At 43.5% G+C, this 16,740-nt stretch overlaps 2 protein-coding genes across 3 annotated transcripts; one reads left to right on the plus strand and one right to left on the minus strand.

Moving 5' to 3' along the window:
* The first annotated feature begins 152 nt into the window (after positions 1-152).
* Positions 153-2,887, plus strand: LOC145897791 (ceramide kinase-like). The gene is made up of 3 exons (XM_082986234.1): positions 153-272; positions 444-1,823; positions 1,986-2,887. The coding sequence occupies exons 2-3, from the start codon at positions 444-446 to the stop codon at positions 2,409-2,411; spliced, it is 1,806 nt and encodes a 601-aa protein (XP_082842360.1). The 5' UTR covers positions 153-272; the 3' UTR covers positions 2,412-2,887.
* A 1,617-nt stretch (positions 2,888-4,504) lies between these two features.
* LOC145899244 (uncharacterized) lies at positions 4,505-16,234 on the minus strand. 2 transcript variants are annotated; one of them, XM_082987975.1, is made up of 16 exons: positions 16,095-16,234; positions 15,555-15,807; positions 15,110-15,260; positions 13,793-14,963; positions 13,397-13,581; positions 12,383-13,212; positions 12,214-12,261; positions 11,671-11,735; positions 10,539-10,913; positions 10,084-10,189; positions 9,667-9,767; positions 8,278-9,283; positions 7,762-8,063; positions 6,867-7,001; positions 5,914-6,599; positions 4,505-5,791 (listed from the first exon to the last, which is right to left on the minus strand). In XM_082987975.1, the coding sequence occupies exons 2-16, from the start codon at positions 15,787-15,789 to the stop codon at positions 5,539-5,541; spliced, it is 5,649 nt and encodes a 1,882-aa protein (XP_082844101.1). In that variant the 5' UTR covers positions 15,790-15,807; positions 16,095-16,234; the 3' UTR covers positions 4,505-5,538. The 2 variants fall into 2 exon arrangements, with proteins under 2 accessions (XP_082844101.1, XP_082844100.1); XM_082987974.1 differs by having other exon boundaries at positions 9,601-9,767.
* Between the last annotated feature and the right edge of the window lie 506 nt (positions 16,235-16,740).

The raw sequence follows: 16,740 nt of genomic DNA on the forward strand, positions 1-16,740 counted from the left end.
ATTTTCGACGAATGAACGTTTCTCGTTTGCACTATTTTTGGCTGCGCTGTGCGTAGGCGTAATCGACCGTGTCAGCGCTATTAACCAATCACAAAGCGGCGTCAACACGACCTCTAGTAACACTTCCTGAGGCATTTCACTTTTTTGTTCGAGAATGAAAGTAGCTTTTTTAGCTCATATGTTTTGCTTTTGTATGTTTGCTTTTGTACGTGATGTTTAATGCTTGACTTTGTGGAAGAAAGAAATGCTGAGATTAGACGCCTAGAGGGCAGGTAGATGTAGAGATGGTGTTGTCATACTCATTGCCAGCGATGCTAGACTTTAATATTAATTCTGTGAAACTTGTGTTTGATTGTGATTAAAGGTTTATATTGGGACTTATAATATCATTGCTTTGATTAAGGACTTACATATGTACTTGAACTCTCTGTTTTACGTTTCAGATGAATTTACAAACTGACCTCAAGCATCCTGATTACTCAATACAATTCCTCAGCAACAAGTCTATTGTGTCACTGCAATTGAAAGAAAACTTTTTATGTGTAAAATGTCTTAAGAAGTTGAATCCCTTTGATCCTCGACCATTTTCCTCATTTCATTCCAATATCTACTTGTGTGATATTCTTTCCACTGCAGTTAAAATAGCAGAATGGAAAGTGCACAGCAAAGTGGAATCTCTGAGCAGCGCCAACATCGGAAACCTTCTTCATTCTCAGTCAACAAAGTGTTATGTTCTTTTGGTTCATGTCGCAGTTAAAGCTAAAGGTTCTATTTGGAAATTACAAACACTGAAGTTTCGCTCTAATGATGAGAGACACTGTATTAATTGGTCAAAATTTCTGAATGACAAAATTGCACATGTTCTTTCTCAAGATTCTATTGTGCGCCCCAGGTCATTATTGGTCTTTGTTAATCCCTATGGTGGAAAACATAAGGCTGTTGAGATCCACAAGCAAATTGTAACACCAATTTTTGACAAAGCCTGTGTGAAGCAGAAAGTTGTCATCACTGAATATCAGAACCATGCAAAAGATTATCTACAATCAGCAGATCTGTCTGAATATGATGGCATTATAGCTGTTGGTGGAGATGGAATGGCACATGAAATTATTAATGGCATTCTAATCCAAATGCAGGAAAGGAATAGCATTACACTTGATAGATCACCAAGTGAACTGTCTGAAAAGTGTCCTAACTTTTTAAAGCCAGGAATAAGGATTGGTGTCATACCAGCAGGATCAACAAACTGCCTTAGCTATGTGACACAGGGTTATGATGATCCAGAAACAGCAGCTTTGCACATTGTGGTTGGAGATAACCATCCTCTTGACTTGTGCTCAATTCATGACAGAAATGGGACCTTTCAACGGTTTTCCTTTTCTATGACCTCATTTGGTTTCTACGGCAATGTTCTCAAGCTAAGCGAGAGAATGCGAAAGTTGGGACCAAGCCGTTATGACTTTGCTGGAATACACCATTTTGTGCAACAGTCATCATATGATATGGAAGTGCAATATTTGCCAAGCACAACAAAAATTGTTACTACAAACACTGCAGCAAGATGCAGATTTCCATGTAATACTTGCCATCAAAGAAAGAAGTATGCCATTGATGAAAAAGATGATGAATGTCTTTCTGAGCCTAACTTACAACCATTGAAAACATCTAATGGTAGTTTTTCAAACAATGCCATTTACTTCAATGCAAAGTCAAATTTCACTGATGGGCCAAGTATAACATTTGGTAGGAAAGTAGCACCAATGCAAAACTCAGCTGAATCACTTGCATTGTCCAATGATTCAAACGATATCAAAACATGGCAGGTATGTATTTCTCTGCATATTAAAATTCCTGTGCACTGAATGTTAAAACTGCTGGTATATGTGTGATAGCATTTTGCTAAATGTGAAGTTGATAAATTGTGATAGAAACCATTTTGATTAACATGTTGCAGCAATTAACTGGTATTGTTTGTTGTTGTGTAGGTAGCAAGGGGCAAGTTCTTGATGATAAACTCAGCACTTATGTCCTGTGCATGTGGACGTTGTCCCCAAGGTCTCTCACCCTCTGCTCATCTAGCTGATGGCAACATTGACCTGATACTTGTGCGCAATTGTTCCAAAGTTGATTTTTTGCGCTACATGGTGTCCCACGTGGGCAGTGCAAACCGCTTCAGATTTCCCTTTGTGGAGGTGCACAGAGTCAAAGCCTTTAGATGTGTTGCCGCCACACAAGCAGTTTCCAACACCAAGTGTGAGCTAAATGCAAATGAAGTGGAAGTGGTTGAGTCACACAAGGCATCTGGGTGCTGGAACACAGATGGAGAGATGGTCACAGACCCAAGCATATTTGTGTGGGTGCACAAAGGTCTAATAAAGCTGTTTACCCGTGGTATTGAACCCAATAGGTAAAGATTAAACCAACGACAGGCGAACAGCATTTCTCTGTTATTAATTTTGTGCTTGCTTATCTTCACTAGTTGTCCAATCCTCTGTAGTTCCCCTGAAACCGTTTCATTATATTACTAAAACGTTTAAATGAATCATGGGAGAGCATTCTTATTATCATTATGTTTTTTTCCTCTACCTAAATGCGACATGTGTATAGCAAAATGTTCAAACAATGCAAATGTGGTTTATAAAACTGTGCTTGGGCAACAATAAATGCAAACGTGTTGATGAGGCTGCGGTAATGTAATTACTGCTTGCTGATTGACAATTTGTCTGTTTATTCCGATCTAAACGTTATTGCAATCGACTACTGTGTATATTGTGTACTGTTACTTGATTGTACCGTTGTGATTAAAAATTTCTGCAAATTACATTCATGTATTTTATTCGTTCAGTGTACCTTTTGATTGACAATATATTGTGCGTCCTAATAAACACTTTACGATTATGGGTAGTCTGATACAAAAGAGGCATAGGTTGTGTAGGCGGGCAATACTGCAGCGCAAGCCGCGGGTCAAGGTTTGCAATCACTGCAAGGGTTTTGCTGTCCTTGTAAATAAACTATCTGCATCTTTCATGAGTGTTTGGAGGCAACATTTGTTAAAAATGAATGAGCACAAGCGGCCGTTGCGCAGCTGATGTGATTTAAGATTTGGACAATGCCCATAAACAATTCGCCCTTGTAAATAAATTATGTATCCCCATGCATTGCGACCAAAAGTAAGTCTTACGTTTTAGCAGGTTGTATACAGACAAGGACGGGTTATGACTTGCTACTGTTGACTATGGTACGGTACTGTGATTATTAACTTCCGATAAATATGCAACGCAGTACACGTCATTTAAATCACGCCAAATGTGTGTGAAGCACACCCAGTTTCGTTTGGAAAGTACAACCACAAACAATCAGCAAGTGTTTTAGACTGTTGATCTGTTTGGGGCCCCCTTATGTAGTTCATAGCAATGCGCCAATTCTTACTGAAACACATTGCACAAAATACAGTAAAAACCGAATATGTGAAATGGGATGTCAATGTCCATATCTGGCTAATGAACAGGTCCTTGTTTGTGGGGGGTATTGCGAAAAATAGTTTAATCGTTTCTCACCATAATTACCCCCAAGCACGCGTTATATTGAGTAGCTTTTATGGCCCCAAATGTGGAGAGTCAGAAGACTAGCATGTTTGGCTGGACCAAAACGCACCACAATCTATAGTAGTGGTTCTCAAACTTAAAATGACGCATAGGGGGTAGACACAGTTTGGATGCCACTTCTAGGTGTAGCCTTTATATAGCCTACATCTTAGGACCGAACGATACAAGTTTGTGTGGCAGAGCAACAGTGGAAACAAACTGATCCCGCAGTAAAAGACGGACACGTTTTGTTTGTTTAAGATGTTTCAGCACTAATTTATGTATTTGTGAAGTCAGCCAGGTCAGCTTGACAAATAGAGCTAATAACGTCATGTTATTTTACTGACGACAGCTGAAAATACTGTACTGAAATATATAGTGCAGTAAAGTCGTGAAGTATAGTTAAGATTTCGCCACGTTTACCAAGTTATATGTTAAAACTATCGTCAATCCCAATCTTAGAAAATACATATACTTTGCATTGACAGCCACTGCCCTCAACTTCCAAGTACAAGGTAAGCGAACGTGGGCATAGAATCTATCCAATACGTTAAAAATGCGATTTAAAAAAAGTTTTACATTATTTAAGTCGTTACTGTGTACATCGCTGGTCTGGGAATGAAATAGTCCCATAAGGTTAGATAGCAGTTTACGGCAAAACATGCCACAAAAATTAGTATGATGGTTAAAACGTGCACCACTCTTTAATCACCCTAATAATACTTTGAAAAAGGTTTTGTATCTGTTGCGGAGTCCAAGCATATTGGCAAAAACGTTTCTACTCGAACTGTGCTAAAAAAAATTATGTATGGTTCATACAAAAAACTTTTGCTGACTTGGAGATAATTTAAAGGTTTTTTGCTGAGTGTTATTCAGGATAAACATATCCTCTACGTGTTAAAAAATCCCGCACAAGAAAATACTTTGCTCACGCAACGCAACTGTATTGCAAGGCGTTCAGCCTCGAGATGCAACAGGGCAACAAAAAAAACCATGTCAGGAAGAAGACGCTCGTCGCTGTCACCAAAGTTTAAGGAACGTCGACAGCAGGTCGAAACACAAATCGTCCGTTGTGCGATGTAACGGTGTCTTCTGCCAAAGGGCTGGCTCTGCATTTTGCGCCGTCGTTTTCACGCTGTATGTACACAAAAACGGACAGAGGCGGCGCGAAAATGTACAGTAAATCTAGAAGGCTGCTTGCGAGGCAACGCGTCGAGGTGAGGAAGAGTTGGGGAGCAAGTTCGTCGAGCGAATGGCGAGAGGGGACGTAACAAAGTATATAAACAACAGGCGAAAACCATCAACGAGAGCTATGGAAAACTAAACCAACGAAAAAAGCGTTCGGGAGTTTGTTGGCGCGCGCGAAAGCGATTCATTCTTGTTCTCGTACAAATAATAATAATAATAATAGTAGTAAGAATAATAGTAACAGAACACGGCGCGAAGAACAACACACAACGAGAGTGGAGAGTGGGGTTTCCCCCTTTCTGGACGACAGGGTTGCACCGCGAACACTTTGACGCAAAATCAGTAAGCATGTAATAGGTTAGTGCAAGAAGTGGAAAGGGCGACAGAAAAGGAGCGCGCGTTACAGCAAAAAAAAAACGTCGAGCACCAATTTGCGATTTTGCTCATTGGGTGAAATGGGGCTCGCGGATCGGTTTGTGGAAGTAGAAAAAGGTGGGCGTAGAAATGCTCTCCGCAATGTGTGTGAGTTCAGAGTTGTGTGGGTTTGCACCACGGTAGAGCGTGCGTCACACGCGGACAGTGGTAACCGATCGGGATAGATACAACAAAAGTGTATCTTGCGACACCGCTTGCGAGAAAAACGCTGGACTTGAGTGTGTGACCCATGGCGCTGGAAGTGCTTGAAATATATTGAAATTATTATAAAGACAGTAACGCGGTACAGCACCATACTTAGACGTGGTAGAAAACAGCAGATTGACAAACTTTATATTAACGGACGAGCACTGCCCGGATACCCAGAATGCATTCCGGGGCCAGAGTTTTGCATCATGGGCGGCCTGACCATACTGGCCATTTCCCATTGGCCGCCCATATGTGGGTCCGGGGGGTAACTGGGCGGATTGGGGCCTCCGAAGTTCCCAGGTACGCTCGGTCGCATCATGGGGTTTCCCGAGCCGGCGGAAGGGAAGTTGCCTGGATGATGCATTGGTCGTTGGCCCATGCTCGTATTGGGGTATCTGAATCACAAGTCGAAATATGTGTTTAAGCCTAGCTTTTGGAATGGCGGTTACCATTCATGGCCAAATAAATAAATAAAACATGACCAGTTTGGGTTCAGAAAACTTTACCCTTCGCTCACCTAGGCTGCATTGTGGGACTTGTGACATTCATTTGCGAACGTGGGTTGGGATCCACTTGACTCTGACTCGCATCCTGGCCTCCACCACCACCTCCTCCTCCTGATGGAAAGTAGGATAGCGTCTCGGAGGGCTTCTCGCGAGGTATGATGTGCGTGAGATCAAACTCTGGAATTCCGCGAGGTTGCGGGCAGCCTCCACCGCTAGGTGGCGCACCGTGCATCATCCCCGACGGTGGGGGCGGGTGATAACCTCCAGGACCGGGTGGCATCATATTCCCGTGCTGTTGCATGGGGTAGTTTCCCGGCATATCCATACCCCCCACAGGTGGCATCATCCCCTGTTGGGAGGCGTGCATGGTGGACGGTGACATACACATGTCAGGGTGCGAAGGAGGCCTGTATTCCCCTCCGTACCCGTCGCCCATTGGCGGAGGGCCCATATGCCTCGGACCAGTTGGACGGGGCCCCGACATCCCTGGGTCGTAGCCTGGTGGGGCCCCACCACCGGGCATCGGCTGTGGCATCATGTTGCCTGTAGGTGTTCGAGCCATGTGCCCCCCCATGACTTGCATACCGACAGGCTGTGGTTCGCCGTGCTGGTTCGGATGGGTAAGAGGTGGTGGTTCTTGATCTATCATGTTACTGCCGTTCACGTGTGTCAGCGGGGGCGGGCTCGTGTCTTTAACCTGTGTTTCAAGTGTATATTGGGATATAAACGGCAGGTTGATGACGATTGATACGAACAGTTGCCGTATTGAACTATCGTTTATATTTCACTCTTGCAACGGCTGTTTTGCTGCCGAACGAAGCAATAAACAAATATTTTTACTGAATCGGGGTGAAAAGAGACAAGGAAAAGCAATTACAGTTTGTGGTTAGTTGATTCATGTTCAGGTGCAACAACGGTAACAGTGTAAAAGGTGTTTGTTACAATTTAAAAGCGTGCTTCTTACCGCGTCTTGATACAGCGGCGACTGCATCGAAATTGGAAACGTACTCATCTTGTTGATCATCTCGGTAATGGCCGATGGCGGTCGTGGGCCCTGACCGGAGTGCATCATTCCACTGCTTGAAGGCGTCCTCGGTGGCTGAACGTAAAGACAATAATTATTAAAAAATAAAATAATAAAAACAAAAATAAATGATAAACGCGTCAGGATGTTTTTTTTAAAATTTTTTTAATTCAATTTATTCGTTTAATAAAGTCAACTCAGCTTTTGCATTTGATATCCTAACCAGGGGCGTATCCAGGAATTTTTAAAGGGGGGGTCCAATTTTTTTAGGGAATTCCCCGATTTTCAGGTATAAACTAAGTGTAAACTATTGTGGGCGAGAATCGCAAAATACGAGCGCCGGTGTTCGCGCCAATCGTCACATAAACGGTGGCTTTCCGGCTTGCGCAATTGTGTAACGTTATGGAAAGTTTAACAACTAAACTAATTGACTTTCACGCAAATAAACCGCTTGTCATTACAACGTGGCCACTGAAAAACGACGTTTCGTCCGTGAACTGACGAAAAATGACACTTGTTTCGTAACAATGCAACATGTTTGGTAACAATGCCCCCTGTTTGGAAACAATGGCGAATGCAACACGATGCGGTTTTTAGGTCAACGTCAAAGAAAATTTCTGGTTTTCACGCGGATTTTGACAAAAAAATACAGTGGCGTTTGTTTAGTTATCAAAAAAGACCAAAATATTTCACAAAAGGGGGGGGTCCGGACCCCTCGGACCCCCCCCTGGATACGCCCATGATCCTAACACTAAACCTTTAGGAAACAATGAGATGGAAAAATGCCAGCTACACCACGTCGATACTCCAGAAATCGGCTGTGTACTAAACTTACCACCATTGATGAGGGCGGCATTGGACCCCAGTCAGATGGGGGCCCCCGATCAGCTGAAAGAGGGGCGTTGTGGGGCATCATGTTAGGGTGGTCCATGGGGCCCACCTGGTGAGGCATGCCCCCTTGACCCATCTGCATGTATTGGTTGGGGGCTCCCGGTGACATCATGGGTGAGCGAACAGAGGGGTGGTGTGGGGAGACCTGGGGAAGTCCCCCGGGACCCATATCAGCGTGCATGAACTGCTGTTGGTTCACAATAGCGGCGGAATGGGCAACTCTCGGCGAATGAGCGGGATGCCGGCCTGTTGTAACGTACACGAACTTAGCAACGCCAATCAAGAATCGGCAACATTTAAAATGGTGGAGTATTCTTTGGCTGATGGAAAAAACGTACGCTAGACCACGATCAACTCGACGTAAATAGGGTGCAAATACATTGCTACGCACCGTGACAACTCTTTGTAAATGCTTTGATTAGTATTGGCGCATCGAAATATGCTAACGACCGGTCCTTACCTCCGGAAAATGCCATTGACGGGGAACCTGGAACCGCAGGGTTAATTTTCAGGTCGGGAGGTCTCGGCTCCCCTCTCCTTTCCATCGCGTCCTTCATTCTTCCGCCGTTACGATCAGCGGTCATGTTCATTACACCCATAGCTCCAGGATGCATCTCCATGGGCCCGCCCATCGATGGAGGCATGCCGGGCATTGGTGAATCTGTGTAGTTAGGCAGCGCATTCGGTCCCTTGTTCGAGTAGGATAAAGTGGGAGGTATCATGTTCGGGTTGGTCATACGGAGACCTGAGGAATCCATACCCCCGCCGCCCCCAGGAGTTGACATGGGTTCCCGACCCGGAGGGAGGTTGTTGTCCATCATGGGACCCGGGACAGGGCCCACTGACGTCATCATGCTTCCTGGAATTGGGCCGTGGGAGGGCGATACCGTTTCTGGCATGTGGGCCAGCCGCCCACCAGGAGGCACTGACCCTGGGTTCGCATAGGGTCCGGCCCATTCGGGACCCATTGGCCCGTCGGGGTTATTCATGTCGAAAGGCATGTTGCCACCTAGAGGGCCGTGCATTCCTTCAGTGCGATACATGCTCGCCTTTTCCTTGAGCTTTTCAGAGAACGGGTAGGCCTCGTTGGGATGACCGTGACCGTGACCGAGATGTGGAGGCTGCTGGAGGTGCGGGATTGATTGTCTTGGTATTTTGGGCCCGCCCGGCGGGATTCCTGGTCCATGGTACATCTGCATGCGACTTCCACCAGGGCCAATAAAGCCACGTGGCATACGCGGGCCCATATATGACGAAGGAATTCTGGGTCCGTCAAAGGGCATACGGCCCGGAGTTCCTGCGCGTATGGCCATTTGGGGGTAACGCATTAGATCATGTGGCGGCCCGATGGGGCCGTTGGGGTCGTGCACACCTGGCCCCATCCATCGGGGACGAGGGCCGTTTGGGGCGTAGGGGGGTGGGGAGGCATCCGGTTTTCGGTTCCTCCGTTTGTGTTCGTTGTAGGCCTAAAACAAGGTAGGAGATGTAGCGTAAGCGCGATGGAAAACGGCGCGACCTTAGGGGTTAGTCAAGTTGCACAACGCTCCTTACAACTGAAAAGGAAGTTGAAACAACACATTCGATGTTAACGACAAACATGTTAAATAGTTTCGATGAACAGAATTAAATTTGACGTAAAACGGGATTACGACCGGTTTATTTCGCCAGTTTTTCAGTCCAAAGCACGTTGAAGAATGCTAGTTGGCATGCGGTGATGTTACAAAAGACTATGCAGGAAATATTAGTTGTTCGGGTTGGTACGTGAGTTGATAACTCAACGTACTTTGACGAGCCGCAACCACTCGGCCTCCTTCGCTGGGACATGAGAACCCATGGACGTGGCACTCACTGGCTTATTTTTCTGGATCTCCTGTAGATGTAAACTCATGGAATAGTCATTGCCCGCCGACCCGCTTTGCCATCGTCCGTTATTCGGCGGCGGTACTGGACCTGTGGTAAAATTAGCATTGAATGGCTTGAGGCAAATGTCTTGCTATGGCAACGGTAGGTGAGGGCAACTGTTGGCATATTGCCTGCCCGATTTTGCGAATGCCAAATTTACGGAAAATGCCATAACACCGCCAGGTTCACATGGAGTTCCATGCCAACGTTAATGGTATAATAAAGTCTGCTGTATGAGCATTTTCCCAAATTTACAGTGTCTATGCATAGGAGAGGGGAGCATTTGTTCAAATGCATTGTTTGGATAATATGTTGATGGTATATAACTAATTTGCATTCGCTTTAACACAAGCACAGCACAAACCAGGATTAGAATTCCCATCTAGCATTGCACCAATGGATCGAAGTTTACTGAGTGCTTCCTCTCGGTGATGTTTTTGTTCCTCTGACAAGTTTTCCTCGGTGGCCTCCTAATTTGCACAAAACTTTTTGAATTGACAAACAGCTAAAACACAAACTGGAGTTTGGCAGATAGGTAGTTTGAACTGATAAGGCACATGAATGGATTTTAACAAATATAACTACATGTATCCAAAGGCACACGTTTCATCTTTGGGCATTAGTATGCAGAGACATGCAAAACATTAACAAGGTTCGTGGATTGCTGGTGTGGTCTAAAAATGTGTTTGTTTACCAGAAGGCACACAAAAAAGGCTGATTTTGTTGTGTGTGATAAAGACAAATCAATGCCAAAGTTAAAGTATAGTTTGTGATAAAAACACAAAAGTTCAACATTTATGCAATGTTGTTAGTGCTGACCTGTTTTGGCAACGATGGAGACATATGTTTTCCATCACCAGACTGGTTAAATTCAGTTTTAATGTTATGTCCACGACTTTTGCCATCATCCTTCACAGATGGTCGGGGGCTTGTTAAATTTGCTTCAGTTTTTATTGGCCTTCCTGATGACGGATAACCATGGTTTTGGTCCCCTGGTTGCTGGGACGGCGACTTGCTTAAAATGGGACCAGCGCTGTTTCCAGTCAGGTTGCCAGGCTTAGAAGGAACCATCCTGCAACTTCTGTGGGATGTCTGATGATATGACACGATGGTTGGGGACTTTCCCTGGTTGACCACATTGGCTGCCATGTTTGCCATTTCCGAATTGAAAATGTACATAAGCTGGCTGTTTCCCTGCAGATTCATTTGAGATCATTATTTTGGCTGTGATTACCAAAACATGTTCTGGAAAGTCAGTGGTTATGCCTTTACACATAACAAATATATGTTTGAAATGTGCAGATAGATAACAAGATATCTGGTTTAAGTGGAATTAGTTAAAAAGGTGTCAACATTCATTACATGTTTTCTGGTAAAAGCTATTAAATATCTTATAACCCAGTGAATGTATAAAGATATTCAAATATATGCATGTGTTTTTGAGCACACAAGTTTATGTTGGAGTGTCACTAATCTAAGCGTATAAATTTAATTGGGCACTTAAAATAGTCTTGTAGTCAGTTTGGCTGAATGATTAACTTTAAATAAGGCTACACAGTTTTGCACTTGAACTATGTGTCAAATAATTTAATATTATTGGTTAAAGAAAGTGATGTTGGCATTTTGACAGTTTGCCTAATTATGGCAATCTAATGATAGAAATGGAAACAAAACAAATATTTGTAATACTCTCTTTTTATCATTTAGTGGTCCATATGCTTGCATTCAAACTGCACACAAAGGAAATGAATGCACTCTTTTATCACTCTGGATTGTTGCTCATTGTTTTCTAAACCTATCCAGACTTATATGACTGCAACTAATGACAGTTTACTTGCATAAGCCCAGTTGTTTCAAGTTACTTTGAGTAAAGTCCTGCTATATTACATGTTGGTTTAACAAAAAGAAGCTACTCTAATAACAATAAGAGATACATTACATTTAACCTTACCTGTGTATCACTGACACTGTTGGAGCGTGAGAGAGCTTTGGTTTCGGCTGCTGAAGTTTTCTTACCTAAGTGATAGGAAACACATTGGCAATAATGCACAAATAGATATGTGCTTTCACATTTAACTTCACATCATCTGTCTAAGCTTGGACATGGCACAAAACATAGGCAATTGTTTAAAAAAGTTTCAGGGTCTCATGTTACAAAAATACAATATTTCTGGATAATCAGTCGATCACATTTAACAATAGAATTGCACACATTAGGTAAACTTAGTTGAAAATACTCATTTTAATTCACTATCCCAAAACTGCAAAAGCTAAAAATGATGCTTCATTTAGATTTTAATGTGGTGGCCAAGTGCAAGTGTACATAACACTTCCGCACTTCTGATGACACAACATGATCATGTGGTAGAGGAAAACCAATCACAAGTACCCTAAGGCTAGCAATTACACCGCCAGCACAGGCCCTTGGTTATTTTCACAGTCTGGCAATTTCACATGCGGTGCTTTGCCTGTTAAGTCTACTACTGTAACTTACTTTCATCTTTTGATTTGCTTTTCCGTCTTTTAGACTTCGGTGCTGATTCTTGAAAAGAATACATGAGCAGAAAATTAATTTTAAATAATCAAGTGGAAAAATGAACCATAGCACCATTTTTTAGTAAAATAAGTCACAGTACATTGATTGCAAAGGTAAAAACCCTTACGTTTATCGCCATCTTTTGAGTCTACCGATTGGCCCCTTTCACGCTTGTTGCTCTTCTTTGAGACAGTTGTGCTACTCAAAGTGCCATCACCACTAAACGAGCGTTTATCCACTGACGGTGAAGGAGGAGGTAACATAGTTCGACCCACAGGAGAACACATGGGAAAATCACCCATGCCTGAAGATGGTGGCATGCCTTGGAAAGCATTGGGTGGACCCATATTGTTATTGTTGTTCTTTGTCATTGAGCCAATCCCCTGACTGCTCGAAAAACCTTCTGATATGGCATTTACTGTTCCCTGGAGTGCTGACATTGGGTTTACAGACCTGTTTGGAAAATTAACCCCAGGGCCCATTGCCCCTCGTGGGCTCTTGCTCCCATCTCCACCTGGGCCTATAGGTGGCACCATACCCATTGAACTTGGCCGTGGCCACATGTTATGATATGGAGGCATATTGCTGCCTGGTCCTCCTGGATGTGGATGATGAGGTCCTGCCATGTTTGGGTCGAATGGCATGTTTGATCGAGGGCTCATGTTGTGTTCCATGTAATTAGGAGCCCCAGGGTTCATGTTGGGGCTATCGAACAACAGAGGACTATGGGGTGGACCCCCATAAGTGTTTGGAGTCCTTTGGTGAACTGGGTGGCGTTGGTAGGCATTACCACCAGATGGTATTCGGTGGTACCTGGTCGAGGGCAAATTCTGCACAGGTCCGGTTGTGCTGTTGGGCATAACTTGACCTGGTTGGTTTAGAATGTTGGAGCTGAATGAGGTAGTAGTTGTAGAAGGGAACTGAGCAGAGTCCACAGGACGTGCCATATTTTTCAACCTAAAGTATGGGAAAAGAAGTCAGGTAAAACGTAAATTGTATGCCCTAAACTAAAGTCCTAAAATAAAAACAAAGAGAGGCGAAGAAAGGTTTTTATGCACAAAACAATGCAATAAACCCATCTAAACTTTTCAGTGATAAACAGTCAGCAACTAATTTTCTAAATCGGTTTTCAGAAAAGTACCTGTTGGTGTCTGTCACACCCAGTATTTCCTGGAGGTGAGATTTACCAGCGGCATGTGGACCAGTGGTTGGTGAAAATGAAACTGGCGTGGTTGATGAAGGTGTTGTGGATTGTGATGAAGAAAACCCTGGCCCACCAACTGCACCAGAAAATGATTCATTGCCAAAGGGCTTTCCAGCAGGCACCTGTTTGCCAAGGAATTTGAATTAGTAAAACAGGGGATTTAAACAATACCACTTTTTTATTACTTCACCCCAAATGCTCATTGGTTACTGTCACAAAAGGTTATAACAATCCAAAATAAAAGGTTACTTGGGGCCTTTTGATGAGTTGGGATATAGTAAAACTTTTAACAACTTAAAGACATTTGAGCAATATTTTATTATTGGCAATTACCATATTTGATGCTGATGATGGCATTGTTGTTGTGGCAGAGCTGACTGCACTTGTGACAATACTTGTTGTGGGTGAGGTAGAGGCTGTTGCAGAAACAGCCGTAACAGACGGGGAAAGGACTCGATTGGCATCAGCAGAGGAAAAACTTTCACTGGATGGTGTCATATCATAACCCGTGCCATTGTTGATAAGTTGCATGGCTTGATCGTCAAACACAGCCGAGTCAGAACCTAAGTCAGGTAGCCCTGATTCTGCAGAAACTGAGTTTAATGTTTGCCTGATATCTTCCGCTGATAGGTTAAGAGCTTTCTGCCCAAGGTCTGCTTGGCCACTCGCACCGTCAGGAAACTGAAAGTCCAAGTTTAATGAATTGTCAGTTGGAAGGACTTCATCAGTGCCAATTGCAGATGCATTTGCTCCCTCCAGGTTTATTTGTGTGTTTTGCTTCGTTGCAGAACTGTGATCTTCATCTGGAAAGGCCAAAGCATTGACGATTGCACTGTTTTCAAAACGTTGGTATGATATAGTGCTTTCCATATCCACATGGCTGGTAGCAGTGGGGGAATACGAGATATGTGCATGCATACTCTCACTCGAGGTTGAAGGCACAATGTTTCCACCATCTGCTTGTCCACTTTCATCAGTTACCTCACTACAGCGACTTAAATCGGACACACTGTTACTTGACGATGTTCTGCTGAGGTGATTGCTCATATGTGACGGGCCAGTACTTGCCACAGGGGTGCCTGGCCCACGTTCATGTCCCTTCGTCTTGCTGCGCGCTACAGTGGTGGTCGTAAGTGCATTTTCACTTGAAGACGGTGAGGGATATGATATCGTGGGAGACTCATATCCACCTAAGTGTCTGCCACTGTGATCGTTTAAGAAATCTGATGCAGCTCTTGGACTTTGTCTTGAACTGGATTTGTCTTTGCTCTTGACCATAGTACTTCCTATACTCTCCTTGCCACAATCGGTGGAATTGTGACGAAGGAAATTGTTTGAAAGTGTTCTTGTCAATGTTGCATTGCGGTGTTTTTCACCTAGCACAGCGTGATTTAATTGAACCCGTTTCTCACTTCTTCCCTGTGCGATTTCCCGCTTAGAGGAAGCAGTGTTTCCCTTTCCGTCATTAGACTGGGGCAATCCAATCAGTGCAACACTTGCATTCCTAAAATAACATCACCCATTTCAGACTGGCAATTTAACATTATTTTCCCATAAAATTAGGAGAAATGAGCTTCATTGAAAAACAAATACACAAGCAAGAACCTATATCGCAACTCCATTAAATATCACAGAAATCAAGGTTGATACCTCAGGTCACTTGATGGGTTGGCTGACATTTTACTGCTTTCCCTTTTAGTCTGGCTTGTTGCGGAAGGTAAAGTGTTTTGCGAGGTAGCACCTGGCGGCGATGCAGTGGGATCAGGATAGTTTCCGCCATGTAAAATTGGTAATGATGAGCCTAAAGAGGAAAAATATGTCATGTTTAAATAAGCACTACTCCAACTTACTCCAAAGCAAAACTATCTCGAAATATTTTACAAATTGCAAATACATTTTTTTTCTCAGAAAATAGGCATCAATAAAAAATTTTTGATGAAATAAATTATTCAGAACATTTTACATTCAAAATCCACATAATTCTAATTGTTTCTCAAAATAGCAAATCAGACCTGAATTTTCTACAAGGATTAAATATCATGGTAAAAAGTGGGTTTTTATAACCAAACCAAATCTTGTATCCAAATTTAACTACCTGACATTAGACATCCTCCGTTCTTAGGCATGATGTCCTCTGATTTGGCATCACTGAAAAATGGGGATGCACTGCGCCTTCCATTGTTAAAGTTTCCTGACAAGGGACTTTTGGTGCAGTTGTTAAAGTTGCCATTCCCTGGAGAACTCATATTGCTGCCACTCTTCAGTTTGGAGGCTGGCGCAGAGTTTGGCATTCCAATCACTGAAGTGGCATTCATGTGATTTGAATCCATCACATTCAGTTCAGAAAACTGGCAAAAAATGTACAAATGTATTGCAGAATGGTAAACTAATCTGGATTAGAGTATTTTTTGCCACAGTGGATCCTGTTCACACCATGGTGGTGTTTGGAAAAATGAAAAATGTAACACAAGGAAATTCCAGACGATTATAAACTGTATATATGAGTTAATAAGAAAGTGACCGGAATTTGCAACCGCTCATTAAAAATATTTATGTGCAGTAAACGTTAGTACACATGTTCTACAATGTAGAATAAAACCACTGGTAAACAGGAAATATCAATACGTGAACTTACTTTTTACAGCACGGCTTTGGGTGCTCCATTGAAATGTGCCAAAAATAATCCAAGTCCAACACCGTCAAAAATATAAAGGATGTGTATAAATAAAAACACTGCACCTCATTTTAGTCAACCATGATCAGTACAAAACGTCTGGAACAAAAAAGTACAAGACGTTGAATTGCGCGTGATTCATTTGCCACTCGTAAAAACATCATCAAGAAAACACATTTTCCCTCGCAGCTGACTTTCCCCGGGGTGAAAGGCGGTTGGTCAATACTACGCAATCGACATGAGTCACCTGGCAGAAACCACACACAACTTGCACCATACTGCAGCGGCTGCAAATGCTTCCCCTCAATATCTATTACACGGGGACTTGACATTACACATCAGGTGGCGAGCGGCTACAATCGCTTGTGAGCGGCTACAATCGCTTGTGAGCGGAGATTAGCGAGTAATGAGAGTCCAGAAAATAAAGCGAAGCAGTTACACAACAACAGGCTCAACAGTGTCCGATTCGGTTAGCACACAATGGCCAGCGACTGTTCTCCGCGCGGTGAGGCGGCGAAGGCGCGCGCGCGCGCGCGATCCTGCGCACACACAAACCACCTCGCGCTCACCCATAGTGACACACGGCGAAAGCAGAACGCGACGAGAG

The sequence above is a fragment of the Ascidia mentula genome, chromosome 4 (genome assembly GCF_947561715.1).
Source record: "Ascidia mentula chromosome 4, kaAscMent1.1, whole genome shotgun sequence".
Classification (NCBI taxonomy): Eukaryota; Metazoa; Chordata; class Ascidiacea; order Phlebobranchia; family Ascidiidae; genus Ascidia; species Ascidia mentula.

Coding starts and splice junctions, on each gene's coding strand:
- LOC145897791 (XM_082986234.1), top strand. CDS start 444: ATGAATTTACAAACTGACCTCAAGCATCCTGATTACTCAATACAATTC. Junction 1,824..1,985: donor ACGATATCAAAACATGGCAG/GTATGTATTTCT, acceptor GTTGTTGTGTAG/GTAGCAAGGGGCAAGTTCTT.
- LOC145899244 (XM_082987974.1), bottom strand. CDS start 15,789: ATGGATTCAAATCACATGAATGCCACTTCAGTGATTGGAATGCCAAAC. Junction 14,964..15,109: donor AACCCATCAAGTGACCTGAG/GTATCAACCTTG, acceptor ATGTTATTTTAG/GAATGCAAGTGTTGCACTGA. Junction 9,284..9,600: donor AGTGGTTGCGGCTCGTCAAA/GTACGTTGAGTT, acceptor ACCTTGTTTTAG/GCCTACAACGAACACAAACG.